The sequence below is a fragment of the Tyto alba genome, unplaced genomic scaffold, assembly GCF_018691265.1.
Source record: "Tyto alba isolate M040663 unplaced genomic scaffold, T.alba_DEE_v4.0 Super-Scaffold_19, whole genome shotgun sequence".
Lineage (NCBI taxonomy): Eukaryota > Metazoa > Chordata > Aves > Strigiformes > Tytonidae > Tyto > Tyto alba.
This window is the reverse complement of record NW_024881281.1, coordinates 3,039,259-3,060,174: the sequence shown is the minus strand read 5'-3', so window position 1 is coordinate 3,060,174 and position 20,916 is coordinate 3,039,259. Positions and strand designations below refer to the sequence as shown.

Below are 20,916 nucleotides of genomic sequence, written 5' to 3'. Positions count from 1 at the left end.
TTGGTTCAAGTGCTTCCTCCAAGCCATCCTCAAGTAAAAACCACTCCATCAGAAAAACGCATTTCCATATCAATTTATTTCTACTTCATTTATCAAATTTACTTAAAAAAAAAATTAACTAAGGTTAGCCTTTTAAATCAAGAACAGTGTTGCACTAACACTTTCTCTTCCTTTTTTAAATTTTCATAAATAGCTTCCTATAGCAATAAACAACCAAAAGTAACATCATTTGCCAGCACTGGCTACATTTTCCTATGCAGAACGCATGGCTTGAAAAAGTAGAAATTAATAAGTCAGAACTGAAAAGCATACAGAAGCTTAAGAATTCCAATCTAAGAAATAAGGTTTCTGTCAGGTTTTGTTTCTTTGCTTTTTGCTGGCTTCAGAAGGCATGCCTGTAACCTTCTTCCACATCCATCACCACCCTTTTAAAGATAATAAATAAGCTTTTGGTCTTCCTACTTCCTTCCGTTAGCTTTGCCTTAAGCTAGCCACCAGTTGAAAAGACTTTTCCAGAATCAGGAAAGGAAATACTTCAACTCAATTACTCCACTGCAGCAAGCCCGGATGGTCCATCCTCATTAAAGCATCAGTTCACCTCCACTGCAGCAGCAGCAGACAGAAACACATGCTTCTACTATGTGCTAATTAAAAGCCAAGCCTGCTTGTATAGAGGTGCACTCTCCCTCCACAGACTCAAAACAAAACAAGCCAGCTGGCAACAAGATCAAAATAAATACTCTTACAGAAGGGCTGAGCTCCAGCACAGCAATTATTGTATATGAATTGCCACAAAGTCTTCACGCACTGTGAGTTCTTCACATCATGTCTGTCATGGACACAGCAGGTAAAATAAACAAGAGCTCAGGATCTTACAACCACCACATCTTGGAATCAGCAGCAGCATCCATTTCCAACTTGCACAATATTTTTCTAGTTTTATTTGCCAGTTTGTTCATACTCATTTAGGAGAAGTGACAAATGTTATTAGCTGAATCATTTTTTAAGTTCAAAATACTGTGCTGTATGATAAAAATAACCTGATGCTATTTAATTCTGGTTCATCTACATACATGTCATCATGCCCATCTGCTGCTCTTCCTGAGGAAAAAAAAAAGAGCTGAGTAATAATCATACAGATTTCAGAGAATCCTCCTCCAAGAGGAAGAAGGCTCCTCATGAGGATAACTGGGAATATCACATTGGTTATAAAGGGGACTCCAAGGATTATAAACGTGCTGAAGGGCACCCAGAGATTCTGGGAACACACCCCATCAATCCACACCTCACCAACCACAGGCCAAACCCCTGACCAGGAGCCCCAACCTTCCCAGTTGCCACTGAAAGCCTTCCAACCTCAGGGTCTCTCCTCCATGAGTTGCCCTCCTGAAGGTCGCGGTGGAACCATACAGAGGTGTGGGCTTGACACAAGGATTAACAGCTGGCATGCCACGATCTGCGTTAGAACGGCTGCTTGGCTGCCTCAGCATGGTAGTCCACACCTTTGGCCAAATCCCTCTGCAAATCTGCAACTAAGCCACATCTCTACAGTACTATCAACTGGGAGAAGGGGGAGAAAGAGAGAAAGTTAGATACCCCAAGAGGAAAGTAATTTTTCCTGAAAGCAAATGGTGAAGAGGACCTAGACTAGTTCAAGAACTCACAGCTTCAAAGACTAAGTTTATTAAACATGCATTTTCTGGCAAAATGCATGCTGTCAAATAATCTCCTGTAGTACCACTTCTGTCAAAGCAGCATTCCAAGGTTGCTGTAAACGTACACCGAGAACAATCTCCATGAGGTTTAAATTCAACTGCACTCACCATCTATTCAAGCTAAAAAACCTCTAGGAAATACACAATAACTCTGTAAATAAGTTGTACAATGAAACAGCATTAGAGCACAATCAGGTATTATCTGACCAACTCCAGACAAGTCTGGAGCTACTGAAAGCTAAATGGAGCTCTAGATGTCACCAACTGAAATAAAAAATCATCTTTTGTTCTTTGACCCAAAATTCCACAAAGTATATTTGAAGCCTGAGGCATACAGAAATATCCAGATTCTTCCCTCCTCAGCCTAGAAGGAAAAACAACCAGTACTTGCAGTTGCACAAAAGAACAGGAGAGATTGCCTTCCGTGTGAACCTAACATCGACCTACAAATTCAGACTAATCACACAGGCAAGTGACCCTTGGTAGAACAGCACCGCATAAAGAACACTTCAAGAATAATTCTCACAGATCCTTCAACCCAACCCGTGTCACCAGGTTGAGATACTATATTTTAGTGTTTGTTTTTTTCTTTTTCTGAAGGGCAGAGCACCAGATTAAGTCAATGCTTTTTAGAGCTGCTGCATAAGTAGCATACTCATGTCAGCTGCGTATCCTTCTCCAGCCAGCTGGAGCACACAGCATCCACAGCAGCTGAGGAATGCACGACAAACTTAGGGAGAGTCACTTCACACAGCACCCTCTGTCACAACTCTTGGAAGGAAAAAGGGAGAGGAAAGTAAGCCAGAAAGCAGAGTACACTTCTCCCTTGGCTTTTCAAACTGCTCTGAAATCTTTCAATCTGTCCCAAAGCAAGCAGACAGACCAGTAACCCTTTAGCAGGCTGGGAAGCCAAGATAGCAAGATGATGTGATACGCTGAGGGCTAGCATTACAGAACTGGAATGCCAGGTTCTCAGACTTCACTTCGTGAGCCATACTATTTTTGTTCCGAATTAAAAACCAAACATTTACAACACTTAGTCTTGTTCTCTAAAAACATACAGACCAGGAGTATTTCTTTTGGCTTGCATATTTCTTTTCCAAACAAACAAAAGTATTAATGTAGTTCCTTCTACATTTTACAGAAGCGTCATACCTGTTTCTTAGTCATGACTCAAACCAGAATAGTATACAGAGATCTACACAAAAATTACATTGCATCTTACAAAATTAAAAATAGATGTTTGAAATCATATACTAAAGGAGCAGGAAACTAATTTAGCTACCTGTAAAAATCTCAAAATATGTACTCTCTTATCTGCTTACTATTACCTTCTAAAATACAATGAAAAAAAAACTACTTGCAACTCAGCTGCTGCCAGGAAAATAAATGAAGTTACAAATAAAAACAGCCATCACATAATTAGACTGGATTGGATTAAGCCCAAAGCCTTCTTATAGCAAAAGTGTGTCCAGAAGTCATATAAATCAAATCTTCCATTTATGTTTCTGGAGCATGCTGTTTTGAATACAAAATCTCTTTTGGTTTTAATAGAGGAAAAAAAAGTTTACTTTTACAAGTCAGTCCAAAAATGAAAACCCAGTTTGATTAATCCCAGATTGTTTCAAATCTAAGTTTTATCTAAAAAATCTGTTAGTACAAAGAGAAGATTTGCAGAACTTCCTTTTTTCACTATCAATGAGGCAGCACTGCTAGGAAGTGAGGCAAATCTCAGCAAGGATACAGTCACCACTGAAAACCATTCAGGCTGAGCTGGGGTGGAAGACGTTTTCACCAAAACTGATGGCAACCTATTCCTACAACCACAAGAGGGCATCTGCACGGCAGCCTCAAGGTGAGCCCAACACCACGGCCCCTCCATGCAACCCAGGAATGATTAAAGACAGTTCAGTCTGAGGGATGGGGACAGACCTGAAGGTACCAGCGAGAAATTACACAGAAGCACCTGAGGCTTTAAAACTGTCACTGCTCCTTTAAGAGTACTTTTTTTTTAGAAGTTTATTTGACATACTATTTCAGTCAAACCTGCTGAAAGACTGCCACCCTCAACACTACGTAGAGAAAAGGAAAGCACGAGCAAGAGAACAGGATTTCAACAGCAACTTAAATAATTGCATTTAAAATGAATGGTGAATTCAAAGCTGCTCACAAGGCAGTCTTCACAACGACTGCTCATCTCTGCTTGTACATTAGCAAAGAGAGGCGAGAGAAAAAAGGTGTCTGTCTAGGGCTACACCAGAGCACACTGCATGAGAAAAACCTGCAAGAACTAGTATGCAAAAGCCGAGGCCAAGAGCTAAAATGGCACGCAGAAAGCTACTCTCCATTTCTGGCCTTGAATTAAATCCTTCAAATGAACACTAAAGTGGAATTTCAAGCTTCAAAAGACAATCCCAGACAGCATTTGCTTAGCTGAAAAAACAAGGGGTAAAACAGAAGAATGCACTGACCACACGTGGATAAAGTTTTACCTTTAGGAGAAAAGCTTTATTATTGCTTTTCTGCTTTGCCAAAGAGGAGGGAGCTAGAGAGGCATGCACAGAGACCTCCAGTCTGCCAGGAAGGGGGGAGCCCCAAACTTTTTAATTTGAGCTACACGGCTCCACACATGCCTTCACGTGCTCTGTGTCACACAGATCCACACTGTACATACACTCTGTATTTTCTACATGTATACATATATATTTTGTCTTGAGGGTGAAGAAAATTATATGTGCTAGAGCAAGACATGCCTAGGACAACACTAGAATCTCAGCTGCACCCCAAGTTTTTTCTGGTTTTATGTAAAATATAAAAGCAATTTTCATTAAAACCTGGACAATGCTGTGCAGTACTTAAGCACGACTTACTAGCTTATGCAATTCAACCTGATGGATCTTCATGGTGGGGCCTGCAAAGGAGGAGGAAGAACTAAGAAGCAGACAGTGTATAGCTACTGCACCCATTCTTTTTGGTAACTTTAAAAAAATAGTTAAATGCATGTAAAAACCACTAAACCCTTATCCAGGAATCTACTTCGATCATTTGAGGTCAGCCATACCCTCTTCTCTAGGGTTTCATGGTAGGCATTTCAGAGAGCTTCACAAAACAGTTCTGGCATCCAGTAAGTTGCTCTGGAAAACAGCTTCCACACCACTGTCACAGCCAACATTCTCGTAGCAACTATATACTGAGCGTCCACTGTTCCAGTTTTTAGGGGTCTGCAGGAAACTCGTGTTCTTATGAAAAGTCGAACCTGTATGGTGGAGACCACTCCACCTAAAATATGGGGGTGAGTCTATTTCTATATAAAAAAACAGGAAAAAGACACTTCACGTCACCACATGAATGAGCGGTTTAACTAACAGGTTCTGGGTTCAGGTTTCATCATTCATTAATTTAAACCCACACACCCACCCCAAACAGCTACAATACTGCAAGGCAATCCCTTACAACACAACCCTTTCGACAGCTGCAGATCTTGGCTCTGTGTCAGTTCCCAAGAAAAGGGGAGAAGGAAGGAAAAGAGTCGAGAGAAGATTTACTAGATTTAGACCTGAACTAATTTACCAACAAGAGATCCCGTATGATTTAAAAACCAAGACTCATTTCTGCCATCACACCACGCATTGCCAGGCTGGGGGACAGCTGCGGATATGAACTTAAATAACAACTGAAGAAAATTACAATGCGTTTAAGTTACACTCACAGTCAACCTACAAAACTCAGTGATTAGTCACACCATTTGTCTGCTTGCTTCAAGTTATACCGTAAGATGCTCAGACTGCAGCTTTTCTGTACTTCCCCTACATGGCATACCATCTTTGAAAGTTACACACATGGCCAGATTTTACTTCAAAACTTTTCCAAAGATCCAAACGCCTTGCTCCATTTTTCCACAATGGGTTCAACACATGGAAACAACATACACGTCATCTTGTACACTTACAGCCTTGTGCTTATCACCCCAGAAACAGGTCTGAGTTAACGTGTTTGGACAGATGACACAGATGAAGCGTAACCTTTCTGCTAGCAGGTATCTGGCTATTACCTTATACCTACCCAGAGCTGGTTACTTCTCGGCGTTCTTTCCCCCAGACACACGCACGCAAGCGTGCTCACAGGAGCCTTCGAGTGCCACGTGGAGACAGTAACTAATGCATGATGCAATGACACACAGGCTCTCCGAAACACACAACCAAGTTACATGATGGCTTGTTGCCCGGAGCATCCGCCCTATGGTAGCCAGGAATCTGCACACTCCTAGCTTTGCCTTACGCAAGGGGATTTAAGTAATTTGACTTGCCTCACACCTGGTTTCGGGATTGGCATGTAAAATGGACAGGACAGTTACCATGAAACTACGGGCGCCAGGAAACTTCTTCAAATGATGACACTCTAAGGAAATAAAATGCTCTTCTCAGGACTTGCTACCCATTTCGATCAGGTGAACGATTCTGAGATAGCACAGGATTTCATACATATCTATTAGAAGGCAAATTGCTATAAAGATGTTTTCATTGCCCAGAAAAGGTTAGCAGAAGTAGCTATGCTTAAAATGCAGAATACCCTTCTACAGTTTAAAATATTTTAATCAGACTTAAAACCTCAATACAGTAAAAGCAGCAAACAGATGCTTTACAGAGACAGTATGAAGCCCAAGTATTTCTGACTTGTTATGGGGCTATAAATAAATTACACTTTACTTAAATGCAGCCACTTCTGCTGTGAGAAGCAGTGGTAATAAGAAGTGCATACCACAAATGCTTATTTCAGGGCAGAAGAACACTGTAGACAATCAGAACAGTAAAGGGAACGTCGACAGAATTAATCTGGCCAGAAGGACTTCTATTGCATCGGTATTCTTTCTGCTGTCCAAATATTTGACCAATGCGATACTTTTCCACAGCATTTTGATCCTGCTATTTCTAAAACCTTTGCTGTACTCCTTACAATGAGTGCTAGACTTAAGGACTGGATGAGGGATAAGACTACAAGTATTTTAAAGTGTAAGAGAAAGACAAACTTTAACAAAACATCTATGCTCTAAATTTTTGGGGTTTTAATCAGATAATCTTCCCACTTTAAAGACAGTAAATTCACAACTCTAGGTTTCTCTCCACAGTGCAGAGTACCCAGAGACTCTTGATCTCCTGCTAAAAATTATTCAAATCACAGACTGGTTTGGGTGGGAAGGGACCTTAAAGCCCCCCCAGTGCCCCCCCCACCCCAGGCAGGGCCCCCTTCCCCCAGCCCAGGGGGCTCCCAGCCCCGTCCAACCTGGCCTTGAACCCTTCCAGGGAGGGGGCAGCCACAGCTGCTCTGGGCACCCTGGGCCAGCACAGGGAAGAATTTCTGCCTTAGATCTAACCTAAATCTCCCCTCTCAGTTTAAAGCCATTACCTCTCATCCTATCCCTACACTCCCTGAGTTATTCCTCATCTTTCCTGTAGCCCCCTAAGTGCTGGATCCAGTCAGGGATCTGTATGAGATTTCTAACAAGAATTAAACAACCAAGTTTGGACTTAGCAAAAAGAACCACTGTGCTAGGTCGTAGTGGGATTGACTGGAGAGTACTGGTAACCAGTACATGTCAACACTGACAGTTATTACTCCGCCTGGAGAAACTCCAACACGGCAGCGCTGTGCCAACCAGGGTAGCAAGCTGGGAGACAGCCAAGGGGTCGAGCAGGCCTCAGCAGCATGAATGCAAATGGCTTTAGTAGTGGTAGGTCTTTTGTAAGCAGCGTGAGGGACATGCTGGCCTCGGAAAGAAGTTAAATCCTGTTTCCAAACTGTGAGCGTCTGTGCACCATCTGGGTCCCACAGAGAGAAGCAGCTGTGTTCCTTTTTCCAGGAGGTTCGTCATACCTCCTCAGAAGGGGATGTGAAGAGGCTACGGAGGCTCCCTGAGCAAGCAAACACCAAAACACTGGCACACTGCTCTTCTTTCTCCACAATTTGAAGATGCCAAAGCCCTCTTAAGCTTTCAAACCTAACTTTTGAAACCAAAAATTGTTAAAAGGTAGGTGTTCTCGTTTCTTGGACCCAAAATTCTCCAGTAATCCTCTTCATCCACCTAACGGGAAAGAACGCAGTAGGGGGTAACAGATGCATCATTCCTTCAATTCCCATCTGCACACAAAACCCAGCCAAATCCTTTTGTTCAACTTGCTGAGAGGAATCAGATTGCAAATCATTGAACTATTTAGACAAACAAACTCGCAATCATAGGAATGAAAGATCCATCAAAATTAAGCATACGCTTTTTGAAATCTATGAGGAACACACAGCCTTCTGCAGGAAAGGGGAGAAAAGGGGTATGTTGCTCAGTGGATGAAGATCTCTGTCTGCTAGTCACCTATTAACTCTAAAAACTCAAATTCTCCAGTCAGTTTTACTATCCAGAAAACAAGCATCTACCTTGCCTAAAATACAACACAGACTTGTAAGACAGAGAGAAAAATGTCCATAAAATTGAAGTTATATTCTTTTATTGAAGATCACCATTCAGCCACCTAACCATCTGCGACTCCTTCCTTTATATATAGCTATCTTTCACAATGCTAATTATCCCTGAAAAGTTCTGAACACTAGACAAATCCATGTGAAGCAGACATTACTGCCCTTGACATAAGACACACTAACGCTGTGCAATTATCAAGACAACCACGGTCCCAGGAACAGACTGTCCCCATGACACACTGCCAGCTGATCTAGGAACGCTGACAACACTATCACATAACTGTCAAGCTTGCCAAGAAGAAATTAAGTCACAGGACAGTTTTCACAGGTAAAAATATGATACCACATTACCATAAAATCCAAACCTATACTGGGTATATCTGGATAGAGAATTCTTCACTAGGGCAAAGGGAGGAAGGAAGGAAACAAAATTAACTGCAGGAGATTAGAATTCTGCAATGAGATTTAGGGAAAAAACCTGACCAGAAAACATTAACAACTCATGGGCAAGAGGTATCCAAAGATTAAATTATGAAGTACTTCTCAAAACCCATTCGTAACAAGTTTGCTAGGTACTGCCATACGCCTTTTCGTCCTCCAAATAGTGATCCTCAGGGAGTTTCCCATTACTAATACTCTCGCATAAGGCAAGTTATAGATAAAACACAGATTTGACTTTCATCCCTTTGTTCACTCGATGTGAAGTCTTAAAAGAAAACAGATTCACCACAAAAGGAAGACCAAAGTAATTTGTATGTTATGCAGCAAAACTTACCCCTACCCCCACCTAGTCCAAAATCAGTCCTATTATTTCTGTAAAAGACAAATGTGCTCTCCATCTTGGAGACACTGCTTTTTTATACCTTTTCATTTGCAGCAGAAGCGAAGCACCCTCCTTGTGAGATTGACATTGAAAATCCTGCCTGCTGTAGGGCAAGTCCTTCACTCACCAATGACACCTTCTACAGCATTATTTGAAAACCAAAATCCATATTGTATTAAAAATGCTTTAAAAAAGGCCTAGGCTTTCAGAAGGCCTTGTAACCACAGCGAGTGAGTAAAACCTCTGAACTGTATGTTTTGGCAAAACAGGGTATCTTTCAGTTCTGGTGGCCTGTAGGCAGTGGTGCTCACTTTGCAAACACGGGCACGACTTACCAAGCGCTCTAGCAACTGCCAGGAACGGAATCTGGTCAATGACGGTGCTGCGGCGCACCGGGCCGTTGTGAGTCAGACGAGGTCTCTTCCAAACGACACGATTCACGCCGGACTTGTTGATCACACTGAAACCGTCAGAGAAGGCAAGGGTTAAAAGAAGAATGGAAATGGAAGCACGGAAGTTAGTTAATTGACACAAAAGCAGTTAAATATGCAAATATGGAGCCAATAATCACAGCCCCCTCAAGGAAGTCCACAGCGCAATTAAATATTTCAAAACACACGGTATCACTTAAATGGTTTCATTCCATATTAAGCCAAAGGGAAAAGTGAGAGATGAAGGGCAGAAGAAAAGAAAAAGCAGGGAAATGGAGACCTGGAAGAAATTCTGGCTGGCTGCAACAACCAGATGTAAGAGTATCTTTTTTAATCTGTCGGAGAAAAAGCAGAACTGAATTTGCTTTCTTCAGATGAGGACCATCAACATCAACTCTCTTGGGTGGAAATATGTAGTTTCTCCTTCAGTTTTCTCCATCTGCCAAAGTTTGGCAGTAAAGAGCAGCACAATATAGTTGAAAAAACAAAAGAGACAGGAGCAGCCTTCTGTAGGGATTTCCTTAATGGCGCACCAACATAAGGCAGAAATAAAAGAGAAATTGTTTATAGTTACTATCTGCTGAAAGCCAGAGATAGGAAGAAACAGCTCTGCATCTGAACATTAACACCTGCTCTGAGGCACTGAGCACTGGTTTTAGTTCTCAGATGGCATTTGAAGGGTCAAAGGAGAAGCTACAGAACAAGTAAACGGGGCAGCTGTTACTGGGCAGGGGAGGCAGGAGGAAAGAAGAACAGAGAGAGTACGAGCCATCAAGAAAGAAAAGGTAATGGAACAAGGAGCTAGCAAAGCTTGGTCCCAACCAAGTTAAGAACTAGATACTTAAAAGCTAGCTTTTATCCAAGGAACAGCCATTGGTAATTAGAAACCGAGAAGCTCTGGAACAGCCTCAAGATTCCTCATACTGAAGCTATTCAAGATGCACTTCCTGAAACTTCAAAGGCCTTAACAACAAGGGCATGTTTAGCTCCATCCTTTCGCATGCACAGTGCAAAGTCACAAACACCACATCCTAAAAACCGATCTCATCCAGTTGTACAACTAATAACCACACAAAGCTAACTTTAGGCATTATCTGAAAGACGACCTCATCCCACACTCAGAGACTATTACTAGGAAAATACCATTTTTAATGAAAGATTCAATTATGCTCTCCCATTAAGTTTTCCCAATTCACTCTCATGAAAGAGAAGACATTAGTAAGCATAGCTGCGTAGTTCCACCTCACTCCTACACTTTGCCTCACAATTGCCAGCAACAGCCAGCCTGGAAAAAAAACAGAAAGAGCACTAGTAAAAATAAAGATTAAAAAAAAAAAAATTAACCATTCCTGTTGATACAAAGATCCAGCAAATATTTCTCTGAAGCCTCAGAGACTTTTGATCTGACACACACAACTTGGAAGCCTGTACATTTACAAGTCCTAACCCTGCAAAACTGGAAGTGACCCTTTCTGAAAAGCTACCAATAGAGCTAACTGATCACCTTCCACCTGCTAGAAATACAAATATCTAAAGGTTAATGAGCCAACAGGGTTCTCGTATGAAGGATGTCAACAGGAAAACCTTCAGTGATCTCTGCCTCTGAACTGCTAAGAAAAGGAAACCGTGCCCGTCCATCTGGTGCGGCAGTGCAGAATGAAAGAACAGAGAGCTCCTGTGAAGCTACGCCAAACGCCAGCCCTGAGGTTTGTCTCAAAACATTAGTGCCATCTGACAAACCTGCCTGCTTTCCTCCTGAGTCACAGGGAACAAGCATCAACCACAACTCAGAGATGTTCTAACATCTGCCAGCTCCTGACAGTGACGAAATTACTAATGTAAAGTGTTAAAATGTGGTATTCTAACATTTTAAGCCTGTATCTAAACACAGCAAATACAGTATCTTGTTTCAAATCTAAGACTTTTTATGTTCCTTAAACAGAAGCTTTGAAGAGCCTACTCAACAACTGCTATTGTCACCTCAGGAACAATACAGAACGCATGAGAAATCAGAGTATTCTCTGTCAAAACTCCTGGTTTTCCACCATTTGACAAACCAGGTATTCCAGAGCTCATATTATTATCTATAGGGAAATAGATTTTCACCCACCACCATCAGAAGTTAATGCAAAATAAATCAAATATTAGCGTCTCCACTTTCAAAGCCTTCAGTGAACATTTAGAATTGTAATCATACCTTAGCTGCCTGGGAATCCACCAGGAAAGTATAATTTTGTTTATACCATAAACCACTAGCAAAAAGCACAACAGTGTGACAATGGATCAGTGTAACTTACTCTCCAACAAGCTAGGGGGGGAAAAAAAAAAAAAAAAAAAAAAAAAGCCACACACACAGAGAATAGACAAGGAAAGAATATAAATAGACTCTGAGGTCCACCACCTTGCTTACTCCCCCTAGAACTAGCAAGCTTAAGCCTAGTCCAATCAGAAAGACACAGATAGAACCCAGAGGTCAAAACTGAAGTAAAAAACACAGAGACAGTTACCTGCCCCCAAGGCCTTCAATTCTCTCCCGTTCTTTGGGAAGTTCCGGCTTGTGGTCCTGCGTCACCTCCACAGCTCTCACAAAGTCATCTTTGGGGTCATCCTGGACTCCCAGCACCACTCCCGAGTCACCAACATGAGCAACATACATCTTTGACCCGCGGATAATTACCACACTGGCAGTAGTTCCTGACGTGCTTGGGAGACCTGTCATGGTCTTCGGCCACTCTGCTGCAATGAGAAAAAAGCAAATAAAAACACCTTTGTTTTTCATTCTGTGGAACTGGTAAGGTTTTGAAGATGAAAGGTGTTTCACAGAGGCTGGCGTAACATTAGAGTGTATTTATAGTATGGCCAGGCAAACCAGTGCCCTCAGGTTTCCCCCACTTTCATGTCACTCCCCTATCTCCAGCTTCAATTGGCACATATATATAAAGCCAGTATCAAAAGACTGATACAGGATTAAAAAAATTTGCCTCCTCCAGTTCAACATCCCAAGCATCACTAGAAGAATACGGGGGAAGATGTGCTCCTTGAGTGCTGGACAGGATCAGTCAAGGGTTTTGTTAAGATCTACTGTTCACTTTCCTGCCTGAAAAGGTAGAAACATTATGTATTAGGTCATTTTGTCTGGACATTTGACTGGCAATCAGGTTTTCTGGACATTCCTGATCCCCTCGAAAGGAAGGAACGTGCTATTTCACATTTAAATGCTGAACAACATTTTAAGTTGAGTAACATGAACTGTTTTATTCACATTTACTTTTGGAGAATTGAATAATTCAGACTACGTATACTATCTGTAACCCAACATCAAACCTTCTGCAGAAGATACCCCTTGAATTCAGAACAATAAAATACCTGTACTAGCAGGAACTATGCATGGTTAGGGAAATCTCCTTCTTTCTCACCTGCTTTGCACTCAAAACACTTACATTAATTCCCTATTACACTACTCTCCCCACTTATGTCCAATCCACATTTCTCTTTCATGCATTTTCTTGTCTATTTTTGTGTCTACACATCTTTTTCCAAATCTCCACAAAATGACTGAGAAAACATCCCAATTAAGCAAGATTAGCCATACCAGTCCTCCTCCCTACTTCAGCACCCTCAGAAAACAGAAATCAAGTTCCCAGTTACTGGTTGACTTCAACTGTCAACAGCAACTTCGTGTTTCTTCTTCACTGCACCCACTCATGTCTTCAGACAAACTCAGAAGGGAGACTCATCTCCTTGTCACACTCTATCTTCTGCACTTCACAAGTCAGGCTCACAAAGTACAACATAAAAAATTCCACTGTGATACACATTCTGTTCGCAGGAAGTAACCAAGCCAGACTGCCAGCGCACTGTATTATTTATTTTCCTATGGCACAACAAGCACACAGGTACAAAAAAAAACAAACCCACAGTTAGGCCTTCCCCTCTGGAAATTGGTATTATAAACATCAAAAGTTTTAAATAGAAGCAAAAGATTAGGAACTTAGTAAGTTTTAGTGCCACTGAATGATGTTCAGATGCCTGAGGCAAGAAAGAAAAGACATAAAAAATGTGCTGGAGGAAAAGTAGAATTATATAGACAATGTGATGATAAAAGCTGCATTTCCCCAGTATTAGCTACGAGATATCCAGCATAATTTAAACATTTACGTTCTAACTTTCCATTCTAAATACTAAAATACACTTTCTCCCTAGGAGTAGCTTTATTTCAAGAACACAAACATTCAATCAGCTTATTGCAAGTACTTTGTCTGGCAATTTTAACTGTGGATATTAAATCTAACACATTCCAAATGGAAAGCAAACGAGGGAGGAAGCCAAGTGGTAATGAGGACTTCAACCATGCACTTAACAGAAAACAAGCTGCAACTAATGAGTTTCTGTCAGTGTAACAACTCTTCAATAGCAATAAAATATATTTGAGAGTCAAATCAGCCTTTATGGGAATGAAGAGCACAGAGAGTGAAATCATCCACTTAGGAGAAAAAGAATGATAGAGCAGCCTCAGATTTTAGACTCCAACAGAACCAGAAATTAGATCTGCTCATCAAGGGATTTTAGTTTGTGCCTGGATTCTGTTTTGAGATAAGTATTATATATAGCATAGCATATTCCTTTCTTCGGAGATAGTGTCTCATCAGAAATTAGCGAAAGTGTCAAAACCCCTGAGTCTTCATCTAAGCTCAAATATAAAAACCGAAGTCACTTACCCAACCTCCTCCACATATCAGGAGCATGTGTTTATCCATCTTGTAAGGTAAGCAATAAGAATTCTTTCTAAAACAATTCTTCCCTCTACTTGAGAAAGAGTACCCTTCACTCAACTTTGTAACTTTGAGCTTGTAAACTCAACTGGTTTTGTAGCTGGCAAATTGAAATGGTCACCTGCTGTCTAGGACAGGAAGTATAAAGTGCTTTGCTTTGTGAAATTTGACTTGGTTGCATCTTTCCTTTCCCTTTATTCAATTGAAAAATGAGAAAACATTTTAGTGCAAACTATATGGAACCCCTAAAAACACACATACACAGGACACTCCCATCAAGAAAGCTTCCTTCCTTGCTGAGTTCTTTTCCTGCATACTACTATGACCCAGCAAAACTCACCAAATGCTATTCTTATTACCTTGTTCCTTTTTTTGTATTTAGATGCAATATATAAAACAAAATATTATTTTGACCTAAAAAAAATATATCTTTTTACAATTCTTTTATAAGATACCACAACATTCCAAATGATCAGGTATTATCAAAAGGCATTTTGCCCTCTAACAAATTAACTGACAATGTATACTAATTCAGAGTAACAGCACATTAAACTCTTCCTTCTTTTGTAAAATCATCAACTCCAGTTACCATTCTTAAACACACACATAACACTTCCTTCCCTACCTGGCCACACCAGCTCCAATAAAAACACAAGCTTCTTCTTAAGCACGACTAGCATTACAACATCCCTTCAAAGTAAAAATACAAAATGCCATCCACTTTTGAGCTTAGAACTTTACTTCAGAGCAAACTATTGCCCATTTTTCATACCACACCAAGTTGTCACATTGAAAGAAATTCTGAAATGACAACAAAGCTCTCAAAACTAAATTCACATTTCAAAAATACACCCAAAGTGTCCGTGGATGACATACCACCTCAACAACTTCAGCAACAGAGAAATACCTCTGGGCAGCCCAAAGGGAAAACAATGTTAGTTAAGGTTTCCTTGTGGGCCTGTATCCCTAATTCTCTATTTATTGTCATGAATTATTAAGCTATGCACTAGGAAGATGGATAGATCCCAGGATGGACACTACCCCACTACAGCTAAGGGACGTTACACCTGAAAATCCCATCGTTTATCACACAGCACAGCGCACTGACCCAGCTGATGCGAAGGGAGTGGGAGGTAAACCCGCATCTGCGTCTAGCAGGGTACTGACAGCACTGCCTGCGAGTGCCTCTCACACTGCCTGCCCACAAAACGCCACATCCCCCACTTCAACAGATGCACTTCCCACTCTTCCAAGAAAAAAAAAAAGAAAAAAAGATAAAAGAAAAAAAAAATTATGCATGTTAAGTGCTTAAGCTATCCGAAGCGATCGAATTTATCATCTAGTTTGCTCCTTACAACAGTAGACAGTTTCAAGAGAGAAATCCACACAGCTCTCCAGGACTCTAAGCTGTTTATACACAACTTGCAATTACCTCTTACTTATTTTCACCCTTCTGGTGGAGGGACTGGAGAGAGGAAAAGGAATTGGTTTAAAACAAACCACCCATGCCAAACAGCGTATCTGTTACACCAAAATATGGCTCCTACACCTGGATACCACATCTGTAACAGAAAAAAAATACTCTGCCACAGTCTAAAATACAAATTCACTTATAATGGGTGGCACATGATCTGAAAGACACGGACTGCTCCAAAATGTGTTTGTGGAAGGCTCTGCTCATGTTTATTTTTGAGAATGATTCAGGATCATTCTGGGAATCAAAAATAGCTGAAGAATATATTTCACTTTTATTTCACTGCTTTTATATACATTAAGTCAAACTACAATACCTCATTTCAAATTGAGTCTAAAACTCTTATTAAACTTTAGGGAAAAAAAATGACATCTTTAAATAAATAATAAAAAGATAACTTTTAAAGAATATATATGAGCTTTTAATACAGCAGTAGACCACAAAAATTTTACATTATCCTGAAAATCTGCATTGCCTTAAGTGGTCTAGGTCCTTTCCAGATAAGAATACATACATAAACTCTTAAACATTTCTAAGAATAATCCTGAAATTATGACTCTCCGGTTAAAACTACAAAAAGCCTTGTTTTTACACTAGAGATGAAAATATTATTTGACTTTTATTGCCTCAATTAAATTTAATGGGAAGAGTTATAACCAAAGCAGAAGTATGCAACTCTTTCTAAATTGTAACTAGTAAAGCTGAAAAACGTTTTTAATAGCATCAAGCTAAATACAACATTTAAAACCAAGCTCTTGGCTATCCAAATAATGAATTACCAAAAAAACATAAGCCCATGCAATCCTCAGTAAAGTCCCATCAAAATCTCTTGAGTGTGCTGCTTGTAAACACCTTTCCTAGCACTGCCAGTTGTAGAAACAGGCTTCAAATAAGAACTTTTACTCAGGAAATTACTCTTTAGCATACAGATAATTTTATTAATATATAATCAACCGCAAAATTATGAGCAATGATAAAGGGGTATTTTCCTGGTTTATTTTCTGTGTTTTCCTGTCTATCACAGGAGATGGCCACTGGGCTGACCCCACAGCTTCCAAGAACTAACAGAGCAGAGTATCAGCTTCTCTTCCAACGGCCACCGACTGGAAGCAATAAAGACTCCATCCTTTACGCTAAAAATCCAAGCTGTTCTCCCACTCCCGTTTCAAGACACCAAAACACCCAGACTCCCTTTCACGTCCTTAGTGTCACCAATGCACAGTTAAAGATCTGGTCTACAGATGGTGATATGTAAAATTATTTAAGTAAAATTTGCACTGGGATTCCTTAACGTAGTATGAGAAATTGTGAACTACAGTAATGGTTTGGTCCCACAGAACTCTAGCTGTTATTCACACGCAGCAGAAATCAGTAAGACCAAACATGCTATGTAGAAGTTTACTATATAGTTTACCTAAAACTGTCATCAAATGCTCATAGCCGGAGCTATGTTGTTTCTCACAACAATTTAAATTGGTTCCACAACCCAAGTAACTATTTGCTAAACACTCATTACTAAAATAGTATTTCCTGCATTCTGTCACTTCACTCCACCTCTCTGTATTTTGTATTCACACATAGTTAGTGACAAACAACAGATCGGGGTTACTACAACTAGAAAACTAAACTCCTTATCTTTCTCCCCCATAACCTATTCACACATCTTTCTCCTTATCACACCGGTCTGCAGCCCAGCAGATCCTGTTCCACTTGCCACTTGTTCCCCAGCATCAAGGTTGTGATTAAGCTCTGGTGCTTCCAAAATCCACACCACACCTTTCTGTCCAGTATCAGTATGCCCTCAACCTTGCCACTGCCTCCCCCGTATCTTTTCAACTATCTGACATTTGCACAACTTCTCTATTTTGCTATTCAAGGAAAAGGAAAAAGAAAGTGAAATTGTTTTGACAGTATAATCCACCCCCCCTGCAATGAATCACTTCGTTGAAACCCCACAGTGCTCAAAGTGCAATTCTTGCTTTTTATGTTTGCCTCCCAAGCCCAACTGTCAGTATCATTATGTTTTTGACCCAATTTTACTGTGTTCCACTCCCGCCTGCCTGCATTCATATGCTGTTAACTGTTCTTATCTTTTCTTTCCGGGACTTTTTAATACATAAATGCATACACAATACACACACGCACTCTACACGTTATTTATATATAACCACCATACTTGAAAGCCATAACCTTCACATTACCAAGGAAAAAATCCCTTTCAGAAACTCAATTCTGCAACCTCACTAGATCTCAGGGAAAAGGAGTACAAGAACGATTCCTGCCACCTGTCTTGTCACTCTCCTCTGCTTTACCCTTACCTATTTAGGACCCCAACTTCCATCCTACTGCAGCTAAGCAAACAATCTATATAATCTTCAGAATACTGAGTGCGTTTTCCATTTTTATCAGGTAAACTGCCTATTCCCCAATGCTCAAAACAATAAAACGAGCAAATGATTCCGCTCTATGAAACAGCCACATTTTGAATCCTTCCATCAGTACTCAACATAAACAGTTGGAATCAAGGCACAGTTTGGGAAAAGATACTGTCTCAGCCCTTTTAAGTTCGCTAAAACTACTTTTTCCCCCTTCTTTTTATGATAGCTTGGACAAGGGGGAGTTCCAGACAATCATCCCCCAAGGCACCAAGATAAAGACCTCCCAGTAAATCAAATTTGGAGATACACCTTGCAACACCCTGAAAACAAACTGCAGCCCTGTAATCCCAGTGTCTTCAGCTGCATACCACAATCGTCCTACAATGTGTCTTCACCCTCCGATTCTATCTTTTCTCCCACGGTTTGCCCTCCAGTTTTTCTTGTTTTACCGAATTACTTGATTCAACATCTCAAATCGCACCGTGCTTTCCCCTCCCGACTCCCTGCGCACAGATGGTAGCGATGCTCCCAAGCAGAGATGGAGGGAGGCTTTCAAGCACGCAACTCGCAATTGTGCGGGGGGAACGGGGCGGGGGGGGGGGGGGGGGAAGAAAAAGGCGGCTAAAAGCGGCACGTCCCACGGTCAGGGGACACCAGCATATGGGGAAAGGGAGAGACCGGCGCCTGGGGAGGGTCGCGGGATTTGCTGTCCCCTGAGCTCCCAACTGCGGGGCCCCGCGGAAAGGAGAAGAGGAAGCCGAGAGAGAGGCAGGGCCAGGCGCGGTGGCTGGGCGGAAAGGCCGCGGGCCGGCAGCGCTGCCCGCGCAGGGAGGGGACGGGGGCCCGGGGGCGGCCGCCAACGCGCCACTCGCCGGTAACTTACGCAGCTTTTTCCACATGGCCCGGTGGCAAGCGATGAAGCCCTTGCGCAGGGCCGCGCACACCTCGGCCGGCTCAGCCGAACCGAAGCCTTTCTGCTTCTTGATGAAGCCCCACAGGTTCTCCCGGGCGAACTGGGCCGCTTCCCGGCCGCCGTGCCCGTCGCACACGGCGAAGAAGGCCACGGAGCGGCGAGGGAGCCGGCCGGGGCCGGGCGGCAGCGCTCCCTCCTCCGACCCCCGCGGGCTCCCTCCCTTCCGCCGGCCGCTCTCGGCCGGAGGCTCGGCGGCGCGGGGGCCTCCGGGCGCCGCTCCGCCTTTGTGCGGGGGGCCGCGCTCCGCCTCGGCCGGCGGCTCGGGCTCCACCACGATCTGGGTCACGTCCTCCATGTATTTCCTGCCGCCCTGGTCGGAGTACACGCTCACCCCCAGCGAGTACAGCCCCTCCATGGGGGGCCGAAGGGAGGGCGGGGGGGGGGGGAAGGCGGGGGGGGGGGGGGGGGAAGGCTCGGCGCGGCGGCGCCCGCCGCTCCCCGCCCGCGATGGCTCCCCGCCCGCCGCCGCCGCCGACTATTGTTGCTGTCGGCGGCGCAGCCCGGGCACGGCCGCCCGCCCGCCCGCCTCCGCCAAGCCCCGCGGGAACGGCGGCCGCCCCGCGCCGCAGCGCCCCCTACCGCGGCGGAAGGGCCGGCCAGGCGCGCCGGCAAGCGGCCACCGCGGCGCCCCCTAGCGCCGGCGGGCGGGCACGCAGCGCGGCTCCCGCCGCAGGAGCCGGGGCGCGGGGGGGGGGTGTGTGCTGCGCGCTCCCGGGCGGGAGATGCGCGGTCCCGCCGCTCTGCTTAAGGCTACGCGCACGCTTGGCTGCAAGTACTCGAAACGCCGCCACTCGCCGCCTTGCTTCAAGAACCCCAGCCTGTTCCTCCGGCACAAAAGCCCTTGCGCTTTCCCGCCCGGACAACGGGGGTTCCACTGATGATGGCCTTGCGGGACATGCTAATGACGCTTATGACTACTTAAAACCTTTTTTTTTTTTTTTTTTTTTTTTAGATTAAATTCTAGCCCTTGTTTTATTTGCAATCGACTCCCACTTAAAACTCTTTCCCCCTACAAGCTTAAAACAGCTAAAACCATTACTGAATTTTGCAAAAAACACTTCCGCTGTCAGTGACATGGCTTAAGTACTTTTGGATTTCCTTCCATTAACTACATGAAAATCAGCAGTATTTAAAAAAAAAATCAGAAATAGATCAACAAAGCTCTGAATTTCTAGAGCACCTAGGGATTTGAAAACCTGCTACAAGCATTAATGAATTAATCCACACTAAAAACCATCCCTTCCTATTTTACAGGTGTTTATACCATCAGATCATCAGCCAAATACAGAATCCTGCTTTAAAAATCTGTCCATTAAGTTTCATAACAGAGTATTTTATACAAATACATTTGCCACATATACGATGAAATGTATACTTTGAAGGTGCATAAAGAAAACTAAGACTAATTCGAGCTTTATACAATCCAAACCACCACAACATAAGGTTATTTCCCTCATCATACATCAACAATCAACATACAAAGCACAGCATGTCAATCACCAGGCCTGCAGCAGATCCACTGCCATCCACAGCACACGTAAGTGGGGTGAATAGATTTTTTTTTTCATTTATTTTATAATACCAAGTAGTCAGAAAACAAGTAAACTGACTTAAAAGTATTGATAAAAAGAAAGGACAAAATAGTGTCATCAGATCTATGTCAGCATAGGGACAACTGAGGTCTGTTACTTCTGATAAATACAATATCCCTGTTTCTTAGTTGATTAAATGTAGCCAGAAGTGTTGTTATGTAAGGATTAGTACCGTTCTATACAGGTAATACTTCCCTAAACAATTCAGAGTGGAAAATCACAGGCTACTCCAGGAACAGAACCAAGCAGATTGACTCCTACCCCTATGCTTTAGGTAAACATATTCTAGGTAG

At 42.6% G+C, this 20,916-nt stretch overlaps 1 protein-coding gene across 1 annotated transcript in view; it reads right to left on the bottom strand.

The window, feature by feature from the left end:
- PPM1D (protein phosphatase, Mg2+/Mn2+ dependent 1D) overlaps positions 1 to 19,544 on the bottom strand; it is a 28,270-nt gene extending 8,726 nt beyond the window's left edge. Inside the window, exons 1-3 of the mRNA XM_042791587.1 lie at positions 18,942 to 19,544; positions 11,942 to 12,170; positions 9,339 to 9,463 (exon numbers count right to left, since the gene is read on the bottom strand). Of these exons, the coding sequence (XP_042647521.1) occupies positions 9,339 to 9,463; positions 11,942 to 12,170; positions 18,942 to 19,386 (799 nt within the window). The 5' untranslated portion in view covers positions 19,387 to 19,544. The remainder of the gene's footprint in view (positions 1 to 9,338; positions 9,464 to 11,941; positions 12,171 to 18,941) is intronic.
- Positions 19,545 to 20,916: the final 1,372 nt, after the last annotated feature.